The sequence below is a fragment of the Apteryx mantelli genome, chromosome 18, assembly GCF_036417845.1.
Source record: "Apteryx mantelli isolate bAptMan1 chromosome 18, bAptMan1.hap1, whole genome shotgun sequence".
In the NCBI taxonomy this organism is placed as follows: domain Eukaryota; kingdom Metazoa; phylum Chordata; class Aves; order Apterygiformes; family Apterygidae; genus Apteryx; species Apteryx mantelli.
The window spans coordinates 18577441-18591342 of NC_089995.1; the positions used below are offsets into that span (position 1 = coordinate 18577441).

General features: G+C 69.4%; 1 protein-coding gene across 1 annotated transcript; it reads left to right on the forward strand.

The window, feature by feature from the left end:
- The first annotated feature begins 5260 nt into the window (after positions 1-5260).
- RSPO4 (R-spondin 4) lies at positions 5261-11713 on the forward strand. The gene is made up of 5 exons (XM_067307842.1): positions 5261-5339; positions 8438-8626; positions 8881-9024; positions 9127-9318; positions 11453-11713. Exons 1-5 carry the CDS (start codon positions 5261-5263, stop codon positions 11524-11526), a joined length of 678 nt encoding a protein of 225 aa, XP_067163943.1. The 3' UTR covers positions 11527-11713.
- Positions 11714-13902: the final 2189 nt, after the last annotated feature.

Sequence of the window (13902 nt, forward strand, 5' to 3'; positions counted from 1 at the left end):
GCCGCCGCGGAGGACGGCGCCCTCGAGGATTGCCAGACCGATCTGCACGCTTCCCTGCCCTTTCCCGGCGACACGGCCCCCGCTGCAACAGCTGCAACTGCAGGAGATTTCCGCGCAGGCTTTGCTCTTTGCGCGGCGTTTCGGTTACGCAAAGGGTCGCCCCGGCGTTTGCTTTCCGTTTTGGTCCCCCCTGCGTTTCACCCCCCAGCGCGGCCGCTTCCCGTGTGGCCGCCCGGGACCAAGCCGGCACCGCTGCTGCGTGTCAGCAGCGCGGAGCGAACGCGCGGCGGTGGCAGCGGTGGCGGTGACATCCGTCCCCACCACCTAGCGGAGCCCGGCCGCTCTTGGCTGAAGCCGCGACAAGCTGCGGCTGGGAAGCGGGAACGTTGTTCCAATTATTGCCGTTATATAAAGTCATTTAATATATTCTGCCTCGAAGGGGCTAAGCTAAAGAGATAAAATAAACACTGGGAACTGTTCCACTGGCAAGGGCGAGGAACTCGGCTTCGCCACCAAACCTTCCCTCCCGCCTCTCCTCCCCGTCCCTTTCCTCCCTCCGCTTCGCTCCTCCTCCTCCTCCTCCTCCTCCTCCTCCTCCTCTTGCTGCCACTCAGCACCGATTCCGCTTTTTGGGAGCTGCTCCCGTTTTGGCAGCGCCTCGTGCAGCGCCTCCGCGGCCGGGGTGAGAGCAGGGCCGGCAGAGCCGGAGTGGGAATCCCAGGTGGTGCCGGCTGCTCCAGCCACGCGCAGCATCCGTCCTCTCCGCTTGGGAGAGCCGGCTCCTTCCCGGGGAGCTCATCCGGGGCGGTCGCACGAGGGGGGTGAGGACGGACCGAGGAAGGTCCCGCACGGCGGCAGAGAGCCCGGAGGCTCCTGCAAGCTCGGAGCACATGGAGCCGCTGCCGGCGCCCGGCCGCAGCCTGGCGGGTTTTGCAAGCCCAGGTGTTCCCAATCCGCTGGCAGCCCCTCGCAGAGGAGGAGGCAGGGCTCGAGCGCACGAGGCTCCGACAGGCTTCCATAAGGCACGCTTTGGCCTTTTCCAGCATGTTTCCAGGCACATCCGAGTGCTGGGGGGCTCCGGGCACCCTGCACGGCCCTGTGCCCCAGTAGCGCCTCCAGGCTTCCCAGGGAAACCCCCTCTGGAGCTGCCTGGAGGCTCGTAGGGGCCTGGGACGGCTGGTGAGAGCTGGCAGCCCGGGACGAGGATGCTCCGGCCCCGGCAAGGGCTGCGGGGCGCTGCCGGCGTTTCGCAAGCCCCGGGAAAACGTCCTGTGCCGAGCTGGCTCCGGCAGCGGCTGTGAATTTCCATTCCTGTGGGAAGAGGGCTGCCACCGTCCAAGCATCTGGGATTGTTATGATGCGAGAAGAATGCCAAATATTTTTCCTCCTTATCCACTACCATCCGTTCAAATCCGCCCCGATCAAACCCACATTCATCGCTTTGGATGCGCCGGGGCCTTCGCTCGCTGCAGCGCTCGCTGCTGCATGGAGCCCGTCTCGGAGCGCCGCGGGAGCCAGGAGCTTGCGCCTGCCCCTTCTCCTCTGCTCCTGTCTCCTTCCCTTTGTTTTTCAGCCGGCTCCGAAACGTTTCCTTTCCGCTTTGCCGCCTAGGCCAGGAACGGCCCCGTGCCGAGGTCCTGCGGCCCCGTCGGGGCTGTCCTTCCCCCCGAGGGCTTGTCAGTGCCTGGTGAACCATCCGTTCCCACCGCAAATTTCAGAGGAATAGCCATAAATAGCCAAATTAAGGGAAACGGCGGGAGTGATCCGCACTCGGCACCCATCGGAGACCCCGTTAGCTCCCTGGAGCTCACACGGAGCCCCAACGGTGCGGAGGGAACTCGCCACGACCCACCAGGTCCTTGCGGTTGCCGCCGCTGTGCGGCCGAATCCAGCTAAACACGCACATCCGCAAAACCTGCGGAAACCCCCCAAAAGCTTGCTAACGCTCCGATTCCCTCTTCCACGGCCACGGCTCTTGGGTGACGTAAAGGCGCAAGATCTTTCCCGAAGTCGCCTCGCGGTGACGCTGGGGCCGTCCAACCCCGTCCTCGCCAAGCAGAGCTCTGCGCCGCCCCGCGAGACGGACACGGGGCCGCGCGCCGGGACCGGACCTGGACGCAGCGGCGGCGACTCCCTGGGATGCTCCGTGCCCGGAGCGGGGAGGCGGCTCGGGAAGGGCACTCTGCCGCCGAGCCCTGGCGGCTGCGGACACGCGGGCGCGCGCAGGCTCCAGGGATGCGGACGCGCTGGTGTGGGCTTGTTTGTTTATGGAAAGTAGTGTTGAGCCAGATGCTGAAAACCTGCGTTTTATGGGTAATTTTTCAATTTATTGCGCATTGGCGTTAGAAAAAATAAAGCGGTCCCGACCGTTATTACTGCTGGTTTCCTATGCAAAGGCCAAAGGGGTCTGAAACGGTTCCTTTGTTGTCGGAATCGTTAACTCTTCGGGAAGGAAATCTCGTTGCGCCTAATGGGAGCAGCGGGGAAAAGTTCACGGAGGGAGGGGAGATGGGATACAAAACCCAGGGGAGGAGCGGAGACGGAGAGGAGGGTGACCCCGACGTGCTCCGCTTTCCCAGGGCACGGGGCCCCGGCGAGGCGATGCGGCCAGAGACTGGCCGGAGCAGCGCGGGGTGACGAGGATCTCATCCCACCGGAACCGTTCCTCTCTCCCGGGAAGAGCCGGCCTGCAGCAGCCCGGGTGCCCCGTTCGGGTGAGAGGCAGGCCGGGCTCGGGACAGCACCCACGCGGGGCGGCTCGAGCGGAGCCTGGGCACGCGGGGCGGCTCCTGGTGTGCCGGCGGCAGGAGCTAACCCGCTCCGGATGCCTCCAGCCTTGCCTGCAGGGTGCGAGTACATCCTGTGAAAATCACTGCGTCCTGCAAGGGTGCATGGAACAAACGCTCTTCTCTGACCCGCTGGAAGCCGTCAGGAAGGGCAGCACGTTCCCGCGTCGTGCTCCAAGCCAAGGATCCCAGCCCATGTGTCCGCAGCCGCCAAGCCAAGGGGCAGGGGCCAGCAGCCCCCCGGCCCCTCCAAAGAGCCGGCGAGCACCACAGCAACCTCCGAGCATCGCTAGCCCGTGGCGGCACAGTCTGCACATGCTGTGCGGGAGAGCGGGATGGTTCACGCACGCCGCGTGCAGGAGAGCAGCACGGTTCGCTCATGCCACGTGCAGGAGCGTGGCATGGTTTGCACATGCCGCATGGAGGAGAGCAGCACGGTCTGCTCACGCCATGTGCAGGAGAGCAGCACGGTTCACACATGCCAGGTGCAGGAGCGTGGCATGGTTTGCTCACGCCACGTGCAGGAGTGTGGTATGGTCTGCACATGCCGTGTGCAGGAGAGCAGCACGGTTCGCTCACACCACATGCAGGTGCATGGCACGGTTCGCTCATGCCGCGTGCAGGAGCGTGGCATGGTTTGCACGTGCCACATGGAGGAGAGCGGCGCAGTTTGCTCACGCCGTGTGCAGGAGAGCAGCATGGTTCACACATGCCAGGTGCAGGAGCGTGGCATGGTTTGCTCACGCCACATGCAGGAGTGTGGCATGGTCTGCACATGCTGTGTGCAGGAGAGCAGCACGGTTTGCTCACACCGCGTGCAGGAGCGTGGCATCGTTTGCACACACCGTGTGCAGGAGTGCTGCATGGTTTGCACACGCTGCGTGCAGAGCAGCATGGTTCGCACATGCCGCGTGGCCAGCAGGCTTCTCGCAAGGCCCCGCTCCTGGCTCGGGGCCGGCGCTCAGTCATCACTTCTGGGCAAGCACACGGAGCTCCTTAAGGAAGCCCCGGCTGTCGTGAGCTCCTCTTGGACTGTCCGCGGCCCCAGCGCCCAGCACGGCCCCAGCGCCGGCGCCCGCGCAGCAACCGCGGGAAGCGATCCTGCGTCGCACGCGGAGTCCTGCCGAGGCTTCCTGGCTGCGGGGCAAGTCGGACGGGGTGGCTCCCGCCAGCCCCCACATTCCCGAGGTGCCGGGGTGCACAGCAGGGTGCCGGAGGCAGGTCTGAAATGGGGAGGGAAAGGGTTGCAGGAGGAGGCACTGTGTCCCGGCCCTCGCACCGTGCCAACAGCATCTCCCTGGCGCCTGCGCACGCCCCCGGGTGTCTGTCCTTGCCGGGGGCCCTTTCCGTGCCCCTGCTTCCGTGAGTCCCTGCTCCGCACACAAGCTCTCCGCAGAGGTGAGGGAAGGTGGCCGGGGGCTGCGGGATGGGGCGACACTGGTGGCCCCCTGGGTCCCGGCACCGCGGCCACCCTGCCGGCAGCGACCCGACGCGGCTGCAAGCGATAATCCCAACATCCCAGAAGGAGTCTGCCAAGGGAGCGCCCGAAGCCCAGCCCCTTCCCGCGCCGGGATGCGGTGCCCGGTCCGTCTGCGCCCGGTGCTGCCTTGGCCCCCGGGTCCCCCCGCGCCGGGAGCGCTGCCAGCGGGCGCAGCGGTGGGCACACAGCAGCGAGGGCCGTGCTGGATCCAGCTCCGGGCCCCGTGCACGCAGGGAGAGGCGTGACGAGGCACTCGGAAAATCAGAGCCAGCCGCAAGCTCGGGAAGAGCGAGGGCAGCTGCACGGCTGCCGCGGGAGCTGCCGGAGACCCGCCGCGGCTCGCGGCCGCCCCGGGGGCCGAGCACCTCCGCGGGGACCCCGGCACCACCGACGGCTCCCCCGGGGCGCTGCCGGAGCCGGAGCGGCCGGTGCTGGGAGAGGGGGCCGAGCCCGGCGGGGCCGGCGTGGGCGGGGTTACCCGCCTGGCTCCACCCCCCCAAACCAAAGGGGGGCTTCGCCGTGACCCCGGCGCCGGGATGGCATCGGCACAGTCAGACGGCGGCGGGACAGCGGGGCATTTCCCAGCTCAGGTGTCCCGGCTGGAGCGTTCCGGCTGGGGGACTCCAGCCGATCCGTTTACAAGTCGCTTTGCTGCTGCTGCTGCTGCTGCTGCTGCTGCGGGATTTTTTTTATTACTCTTATTTTTAAAGGGGGGGGAGCGGGTGAGGAGGGGGGCTGGCATCGGCTATAAAGGCAGAGCTCTGCGGAGCAGCCGGCACTTCCCGGCCGCCATGAGAGCACCCCTGGCCTGAGCCCGCCGCCTCCCGGGCTCTCCGGTCGGTGCGTGCCTGCGGAGCGCCGGGCGGGATGGTGTGAGCCCGCCGCGGAGCGCCGCTCTCCTCCCGCGCCGGCCCGGCTGGCTTTGGCAGGCGGCAAGCCCGCCCGCCGCGTGGATGCTCTGAGCTCTTCCCTGCCCGAAATCCCTCCTGCCCAGATGCAGTGGATAAGCTTCATGCTGCTGCTATTCATCAACTCCGCGGAAATGCTCACGCAGAGCCAATGGAAGAAACAAGGTAGGGAGCGTGCGGCGGCCGGCTTCGCCCGGCTCGGGCAGCGGCCGGCGCGTCCCGGGTCCTGGGCACCGCGAGCCTTGGGCAGCACGGAGCAGCCGGCTGCTGCCGCACGGAGGAGGCAGGAGGTGCGAAACGGGAGTCGCCTCGCACCCCGGCCGCTGCAGCGCTGAAGGGACGGGGCTGAAGGGCTGGGCGACCCGGTCCCCTCGGGCTGCTTCGGAGACCCGCTGCTTTTCCCCGCGCTGGCGTGCGGCCGGCTCAGCGTGTGCTTTTAAGCACCTGGAAAAGGCAGAGCGCGGAGCCGGTGGCGTTACCTGCTCGGTGGTGTCCCTCGTCCCCCGCGGTCCGCTGGGGGCACGGCGCAAGGAGCAGCCGTGCAAGCGCCGGGGGAGCAGGGGGTATCTGGGGTGGTGCGGAACGGGCTGTTTTCCCGACATTTCAATTCTCTGCTTAACGCATTGAATGCATGGAAGGGAGAACGTCCAGGTGCTCGCAGCCATTGCTGGCAAGGGCCGGGCGCTGCCTGTTCCCCTGCCTGCGCTTCCCGCAGCGGGAAGGGTCAGAGCCCCCCCGGCCCCCGCGTGCCCAGTCCCGCCGGCGAGGCCGGGTCCGCACAGCCCAGGACAGCCGGGCCAAAGCCGCCCTGCGTCCCCCTCTCAGCTGAGCCGGACGGTGCTCGGGTTGCGCTTTTTCGGCTCCTCCTAGTGCATCCTTTCGCTGAGGTTCACGGGGCCGGAGCAGAGGCTCCGCTGCCCGGCTGGGGCGGGCGCCGGGCGCTGCCTGCCGCTTCGCACCGCAGCCACAACTCTGCCCCGCGAGCGGCCAGCTGAGCACGGCCGGGCTCGTGTCACCCCGCCGGAGCGGTGCCGTGGCGGCAGCCCGGCGGGCTGCGGGGCCGGCGCTGATGCTCGGCATGGTTGCAGCTTGGTTTTGTAACCGGCTGGTGCCGGGATGGGGACAGGGATTTGCGGGAAAAGGGCTCCTTGGAGGGAGCGTGGGGGTGGCTGCCGGCAGCCCGCGATCCCCAACAACCTGGCACGGCGGAGACGGCCCCATGCCGTGGCACGGCCACGGCCCCGCGGCTCCCATATGCACCCGGGAGCCGCGCATCTCCCTGTTAAACCCTTGCCAGCGCCGTTTCGGTGGGCAGGGAGCCAGGATACGCAGGCGTGTGTCCAGCGGGGACTTGGCTGTGTCGCTCGGTGCTGCCCAGGATGTCTCTCTGCTCCTTCGCTCCGGGCAGCCTCCCGGGAGAGGTGCCCCCGTGCCGGGCCGGGATGCTGCAGGACCAGCAGCGCTGCCCCATCCTCTCCCCGCGCCCTGGCACGCTGCCGGCACATGCGCGCTGGACTCTCCCCAAAACGCGTCCCGGCGTAGCCAGGGGGGCCCCGAAACGCAGCGCTGCCTCCGGCACCCCAGAGTTGAGCGGGGCGGCGAGGGCTCCGCACGGCCGGCGGCGGCAGGAGAGGGGCGTTCGGGGACGCCCCGCTGAGCCCTTCCTGGCCCGGGCGGCACCGGGGGAGCCGAGCTAAAAAAAAAAAAAGGCATCAAAAAGAATTAGGGAAGGGAAAGACGCTCGTAAATCCCGCGGTCTCCAGGGAAGCTGCTCCAGCTGCAGCCAGGAACACAAATGTTGTCAGCGTTTGGTAAATATGTAACGGAGACCATAACAACTTAATGGATCCAAGGTGCGTCGTCAGCGGGCGCCCGGAGCCTGCAGCCGCCGCCAGCTCTCCCGGCCACGGGCGGCCACCTCGCGTCCCGGTGCCGCGTCCCGGACGGGGGCGAGAGCTTCCCTCGCTCCGCAGCTGGCGTTCCAGGGCTCCTCGCCGCCCACGGGCTGGCAGCAGCCGCCCCGGCTTCACCGCCGGTTCCTTTGCAAATGCCTCATTTAGGTATTTTTTTAAGCATCCGAGTGATTTTGCTCCTGCCAGTCACCTCCAGGCTGCTCTTTGGGAGCAGAGCCGCGGCCAGGGCCCGAGCGGGAGGCACCTTCCCTCCATCCTTGGTGCGTTCCCGCCATCCTCGGCATGCTCCTGCCGTCCTCGGCATGCTCCCGCTGTCCTTGGCACACTCCCACCCCCCCAGAAGAGCTGAGACCGCTGCAGCACGGACTTTGCAAGCCGCCCGTCTGCCTGCGAGCGCTCGCTTGCTTTTTCTCTGTGCCGCTTCGCAGCTTGGGCGTGCAGGGACTCCCTGCGTGCCCAGGGCACCGGCCCAGGGCTGCCGGCTGCTCCCGGCCCGCGCCGGCCCCAGGGCCGTGCATCAGCCCCGGCTCCATTAACCGCAGCCCCGGGATGCAGCTCTGCCCGGTTCAGCCTCCTCCTCAGGCCTCGCTTCCATGCAGAAAAGCAGCCGGACGCAGCAAGATCCGCCAGCACACGGAGGCTGGGCCTGCAGCACGCGCCCGCTGCGTGTCCTGGCGCTGGCACCGGCTGCCCGGCATAAGCTGTCGTTCAAAAATACTGCGCGCTGGCTGGGTGCCGGAAGAGCCGTGCAAGCTCTTCCGAAGGCTGCGGGCGCAGCGGGGAGCTGGGCACCTCGATACGGGGAGCTGGGCGCGCAGGGAGACCCCGGTGGTGCCAGCGGTTCGGCTCCTGACCACCCGGGGCCGGGAGCGTCTCCCGGAGCGTCGCCCCGACGCACGGCGAGCGGGGCAGGAGCCGGCCCCGGCGGGCGCTGCGAAGCGGTGGGGGCGGCCGGGGCAGCCGCGTCGCTGCCGAATAACGCGGCAGGTTTTCATCGCAGCTGCTCTCCCGCGTTTCCTAAATGCTCTTTGTTTCCCTGACGTCTAACAGGCATCAACTAGCTAATCCAGGTCGGAGCGGGTTTTTAACCGCTGCCTGATGCTTGGTTTCACTTGCTTTAGGGTAACTGCAGCTGCTGTTTAAGGGGCTGAGGGTGCAGGGCCTTGCGCTGGCACCAGGTGAAGCCCATCGCTGCGGCCCTTCGAGGCCGGCGGCTGCGCGTGCCGGACGCGGGACGCGGGAACCAGGCAGGGGCTGCGGAGCCGGGTCCCCGCGCGGGGTTTCCCTGCGGCGTCGCGGCGGTGCCGGCAGCCGGCTGCAGCCCCTCTCCCCTCCGCTTGCGTCCCGCAGCGAGCGCCGGCTTGTTCGAGAACTGCACCGGCTGCGTGCTGTGCTCCGAGGACAACGGCTGCATCGCCTGCCACCACCGGCTCTTCCTGCTCATCTGGAGGGACGGCATCCGCCAGCACGGCGTCTGCGTCCACACCTGCCCCCCCGGCTACTTCGGCGTGCGAGGCTTCGAGGTCAACAGATGCACAAGTACGTGGCCAGGGAGAGGCCCCCCCCCCCCACCTCGCCGCGCTGCCCCCGCTAGCCCCGTGCCCGGAGCTGCTGCAAGGAGCTGGGTCTCCCGCACTCCCTCCGGCAGCATGGAGCTGCATCCCGGCCTGGGACGGCGAGAGCGCAGGGCGTTGGTTTCCCTGCGGGACACGCGGTGCCGGCGCTGCCCGTCGCCGGGATGCTGGCGGCCGCTCACCGGGGCTCCTTCCCCCCCCCCCCCCCCCCCCCCGCAGAGTGCCGCTCGCCCAGCTGCGAGAGCTGCTTCAGCAGAGACTTCTGCATGAAATGCAAGGAGAAGTTTTATTTGCACAAAGGCCAGTGCTTCCGGCAGTGCCCGCCCGGCACCGCCGCCCGGCCCGGCGCCCGCGAGTGCCAAGGTAAGCGGGACCCCCCCCCCCTCCCCAAAACCCCCCCAAAACGTGTGCCGGGGCTGCCGGGACCGCGGCGTCACCGAGCCTCCCGCTGCCCGCTGCCCGCAGAGACGTGCGAGACGGGGCCCTGGAGCGCCTGGAGCGCCTGCACCGCTGAGGGCCGCGGCTGCAAGTGGGGGCTGGAGAGCCGGGTCCGCGAGCGCCCTGGCGCCGGCGCGGAGGAGGCCACCGCCGCTGCTGCCGCCTGCCCCGAGCGGCCGGAGACGAGGCGCTGCCGCACGAGGAAGCGCTGCCCGGGAGGTGAGCGCGGCAGCGGCGGCGGCGGCGGCGCGCGGGGCGGCTGCTCCCCCGGCGAGCGGTGCCCAGCGCCGGCCCAGCCCGAGTGGGGACGTGGCCGGCGTCTCATCTGCGGAGTATTTCGAGGTTGCAGCCGTGGCTGCAATTCCTCTGCAGTTCCGGAGAAAAACGCCTTCCCAGGCACATGTGCTGAGCAGCCCCGGCGCAGGCGCCGACCTGCCTGCTCCCCGCTGCGCTGCGCCGCGCCGCCCCGCACGGCTGCTAGCCACGGGGCCAGCAACGTGCCGGGCTGGCGCCGGCACCTCCGACCCCGGCAGCCTGGAGACGTGCTCGGGGAGGGACCCTGGAGCTCCCGGCAGGGCTTGGAGCAGCTCCCGGCCCCGCTCAGCCCCTCTCGCTTTGGGGACCGGGGCCAGGGCTCCGGCTCCTTGCGCCCCGTGCCGTCGGCGGCAGCTTTAGGGGCTGCTTGGATTCGGAGCCGAACGAGGGGGCCCTTGGATGAACGCGAGCGTCGCGTCCCGAGGAGCACGGCGCCTGGGGCCGGGCGCTGGCGCCAGCCCCCGCGGCGGGACACGGCACCGCGGCTGCCCCGCGGCACCCGTGCGGCCCCCGCTGCGAAGGGAAAGACCCCGCTGAGGCTTTTCCCTTTGCAACCCCACGTGGAGAGGTTTGGGATCCTTGGATGGAAAAGTCCCAAAGTCTCCATATCCCCAAAATGCGAGGAACGCGCGCATGGAGCTAGAGCATCACCAAGGGGGTCCCTGAGGGTCGCCCCGCATCCCCGGCCCACCTGGGGACGCCTCCCGCCCCATCTATCCCAGCACCTTCCTCCCTGGCCGAGACGTTCCCGCCGGCTCCCTGCGGCATGGGATGTCCTCGTGCTGGGGCTGGCCGGGCGGCGCGGCACGGGAACGCGGGTGGCAACGGGAAGCAGGAGGCGGCTGATGTCATTCTTTTTGGATGCAACCGGCTGGACCGAAGCTGTCTTAATAAATCTCTGCTTAACAGCTGGCAGAAGGACAGATTGCATGAGATAGCGATCTGTGGGCCTTGGAAAGGGATCTGAGCCTCCGGCCCCGGCGCTGCGGATCTGCGGTTCGGAGCTGCGGTTTGCTGCACAAGAACGTGTATCGGCCGAGGCAACGGGAGAGGGCGAAAGCGGGCAGAGACCGACGGGCGCAGCGAGAGGGGGAGCGCGAAGGAGCTGGGAGGAAGAGACGGAGGGGGGGGGAAGAGGAAAGGGAGCAGGCCGATGGCGAAAGCGGGGAATAAGGAGAGGGTGCGCCGGGGCTGCGGGAAAGGGCAACAGAGCCGGGAGAGCGGCTGCATCTGAGCAGCGTCCAACAGCAGTAATTTCCCCCCGCTGACAGCAGGGAGGATCCGACTTCCCCGCCTGCTCGGGCCGTAACTCGCAGCTTTGGGGGACGGGGTGGCATCGATTTCGGGGAATCTGCCCTTCCCGGCTCCGCTGGACCCTTGCAGCTGGTGACGGTTGGATGCGGCAAGTCCGGAGCCGGCAGCTGAGGACAGGCTGCTCCAGAGCTCGGTGTCCCCACGGGGCAGGGGTCTGCCGGCGCCCGTCTCCGCGCGCTCCCGGCCCAGTGCTCCGTGATGGGATCCAGATGCTGGAGGACAGCGCGTTCGCTCGGCGCAGCCGAGACGCGCCGGGAGCGGTGGGAAGGCGCTGGCTCGCGCCGGGGCCGGACCTCGCGCCGGCGGATTTGCGCTACCACTTCTGAGCCGCCCGCCCAGGGGCAGCGGGAAGGGAGACGCGGCCCCGCTTGGCGGGCGCGCAAAACCCCGCGCGCCGCCGTAAATCTGCCTGCCCGGCTGCGCCCTCGCCTTCGTGGGTGGCACCGTCTGGGAGATCAGAGCGGAAAAACAGACCCCGGCGGGGAAGGAGACGGCGGCCCTCGGAGAGAGCCGGCGCCGGCACGCGGAGCGGAGCCCCGTGACCCCGGAGGATGCGGGATGCTGGCCGCGGCCGGACACCGGCACGGGGCGGCACGGCGGGGATGCCGGCGGGGATGCCGGCGGGGAGGGCATGTGCGGCTGCCCGGCACCCCCGCCCGCCGCCGGAGCTCCTCCGCAGCCGCCCCAGCCCGCCAGCTCCCCTCTCTCCTCCTCTCTCTTCCAGAGAAAGCCGACCCCAAAAGCAAAGGCAGGAAGAGGCAGAAGAAGCAGAAGACAGAGGCGCTGGCGGGCACCTAGCGGCACGGACGCCCGCTGCCGTCCCGTCGCCATCGCATCGCCCGCGTTGCCCCCTCTTTCCGCCCACGGAGAATTGCACGATTGCTCCCCCCCCCTTTCTCCCGAGACGATTTACGCCCCGTAAAACATTCCCTCCGCAGAAAACCCCGATTTGCAGCGTCCAAAGCGGCGCCTCGGGGCTGGGGGAGGGGGCGGCTCCGGCTTTTTTTGTTTTTCCCCCCGCTCCCCCAGCCTGCTCCGTCCCCAGCCCCGGGGCCACCCGTGGGTGCACGGCGCGTGGGTGCTCACCCGGGGGGGGGGGGGGGGGTCCGGCATGCCGCAGGACGGGCGCGCGGCGATCGCAGCCCCCTCCGAAAGGCTGGCGGCAACCCGAGGGCAAACCCGCGGGCCCGAGCCCCGGCCCCCCCCGCCGGCCCCCCGCACCTGCGCTGCCTGCGGCCGTGAATGTTATATGTATGTGACACACAGAGGTTTGTACCTAGGAATATCGGCGTATTTAAAACGCGTTTGCTAGATTCCTCACCCTTGCCACAGACGTTCCCGCAAGCGTTCGGGGCTTTGCCCCGCGGTGTGGCCGGGCGGGGGGCCGGCGGCGCCGAGCGCGGGCCCTTCCTGGGCGAGAGCACTGGGTGTCAGCATCGAGCCGGCGGCCGCCGAGCCACTGCGAGGCTGAGCCGCGGCCGGAGGCAGCTCTTCCGCTTGTCTGCTGTCAAATAAACATCTCAAACCCTCCGGCATCCCTGTTTTCCCGCGAACTCTCCGGCATCCCTGTTTTCCCGCGCTGGCGGTGGGAACCGCTTCCCGGAGGCACTGCTGCAGGGAGCCTCGCTGCTCCCCCCCCCCCCCCCGGGGCCACGGGCTCTGTTCGGCCCTCGCCTCGCCTGGCCGCCTTGCAGCGGCAGCAGGGGGAAGCAGCGGCGGGGCCGGGAGCCCGGTGCATGTGGAGCGGGCGCTGGGAGCTCCCGGCACCCCTCCTTGCACCCCGGGTCGGCATCGGAGCGTGCATCCCCCCGGGCTCAGCACGAGCCGTTTGCAAGCGGCTCCGCGCTGCCTCAGCCCCGGGAGCCCTGCCCGGCACGGGGGTCCCGTCGGTGCGGACCCTGCCGAGCCCCAGGCCTCGGCGCTGGGAGATTTCGGAGGAAAGACGCGTTTCTCAGCGTTTCCGTGTCCTCTCCTCCATGGTTCCCCTGTGCCGTTCCCTGGGGACGCAGCGCCGAGGCCGCGGTGCAGCAGGTCCCGCACGGCACCTGCGAAGCCCCCGGGCACCGCGGAGCTGCGGCAAGGAGCGATCAGCCCTCCCGGCCCGGTCCTGCCCTCCCCGCACCCAGCCGGCTGCGACCATCTTCCCATCGCAGGTGCCGGGGTCTGCGCCAGCGGCCGGAGCAAGCAGCGGCCCCGGAGCCGGTGTCCAGAGTTACCGCAGCTCCCGCAGCCCCGGGAGACGAGCGGTGCAGCCCGGCCCTGGCGGGAGGCGCGAGCGACGCGCAGGGGTCCCTCGTGTCTAAAGGCCTCAGCTCGGTGTCCCGGGAAGCGGCAAAGGGCTCGTTTGGCCAGTTGCTAATTGCAGCAGGAGCCCCGGGCTAACGGGGCGCAGCCCGCGGGGACGGCGGGGTCCCCGCCAGATCATCCGGGCAATGTGATGCCGCAGCAGCAGGGCGCATCCGCCAGCGGCAGGATCCACCCGGGATGCAGGGGGAGCATCCCCATTCCCCGGCCATCGCCGCACGTGCGCAGGAGGGTTTCATGCTGCCGGGTGCGTGCCCGCGGCATCGCTTCCCGAGGGGCTCCGGGTGGCCCCGGTGCCTGCGCGGAGGTGGGGAGCACTGCAGGGACCCCTCCCACGCCCCCCAGCTGTGCACAGCTGCCCAGATGTGCAGCAGCACGCGTGCACCCCTCCCATGAGGTTTAACCTGGGAGAAACACCCCCCCCCCCCGCTGAGAACACCCTCGGGAAGCTGCCTGCCGGGATCGTCCCTCTGCAAAGCAGAAGGGAAAAGTCCTCGGCTCCGTCCGACGGAGCCAACCACGGGCTGAGCGAGAGCCCGGGACACGCGAAGCGCGGGAAGCTGGGGGAGCCGGGCCCCGGGGCCGCAAGCACCGCCGCAAGGCTTTGGGCGCTGCGACGGGGGAGAAGCCCGGCGGCGGCAGCACCCTCGGCAGCGCCCTGCACGGGGGCCCCGGCGTCCGGGGGAGCTGGGCTGGCTGGCGGCATCCCCACGCCCCGCGTGGGATCCGCGGCTCCGCCTGGGACACAGCGCCGGCCCCGGCCCCCACGGGCTCGCTGCCGGGGCAGCTAAATCCAGGCTGCGGCTTCCTCCGGCGTTATAAATAGCCGGGGCTCGGGGTGGGAATTTTCTTCCCGGGGATGTCAGAGCC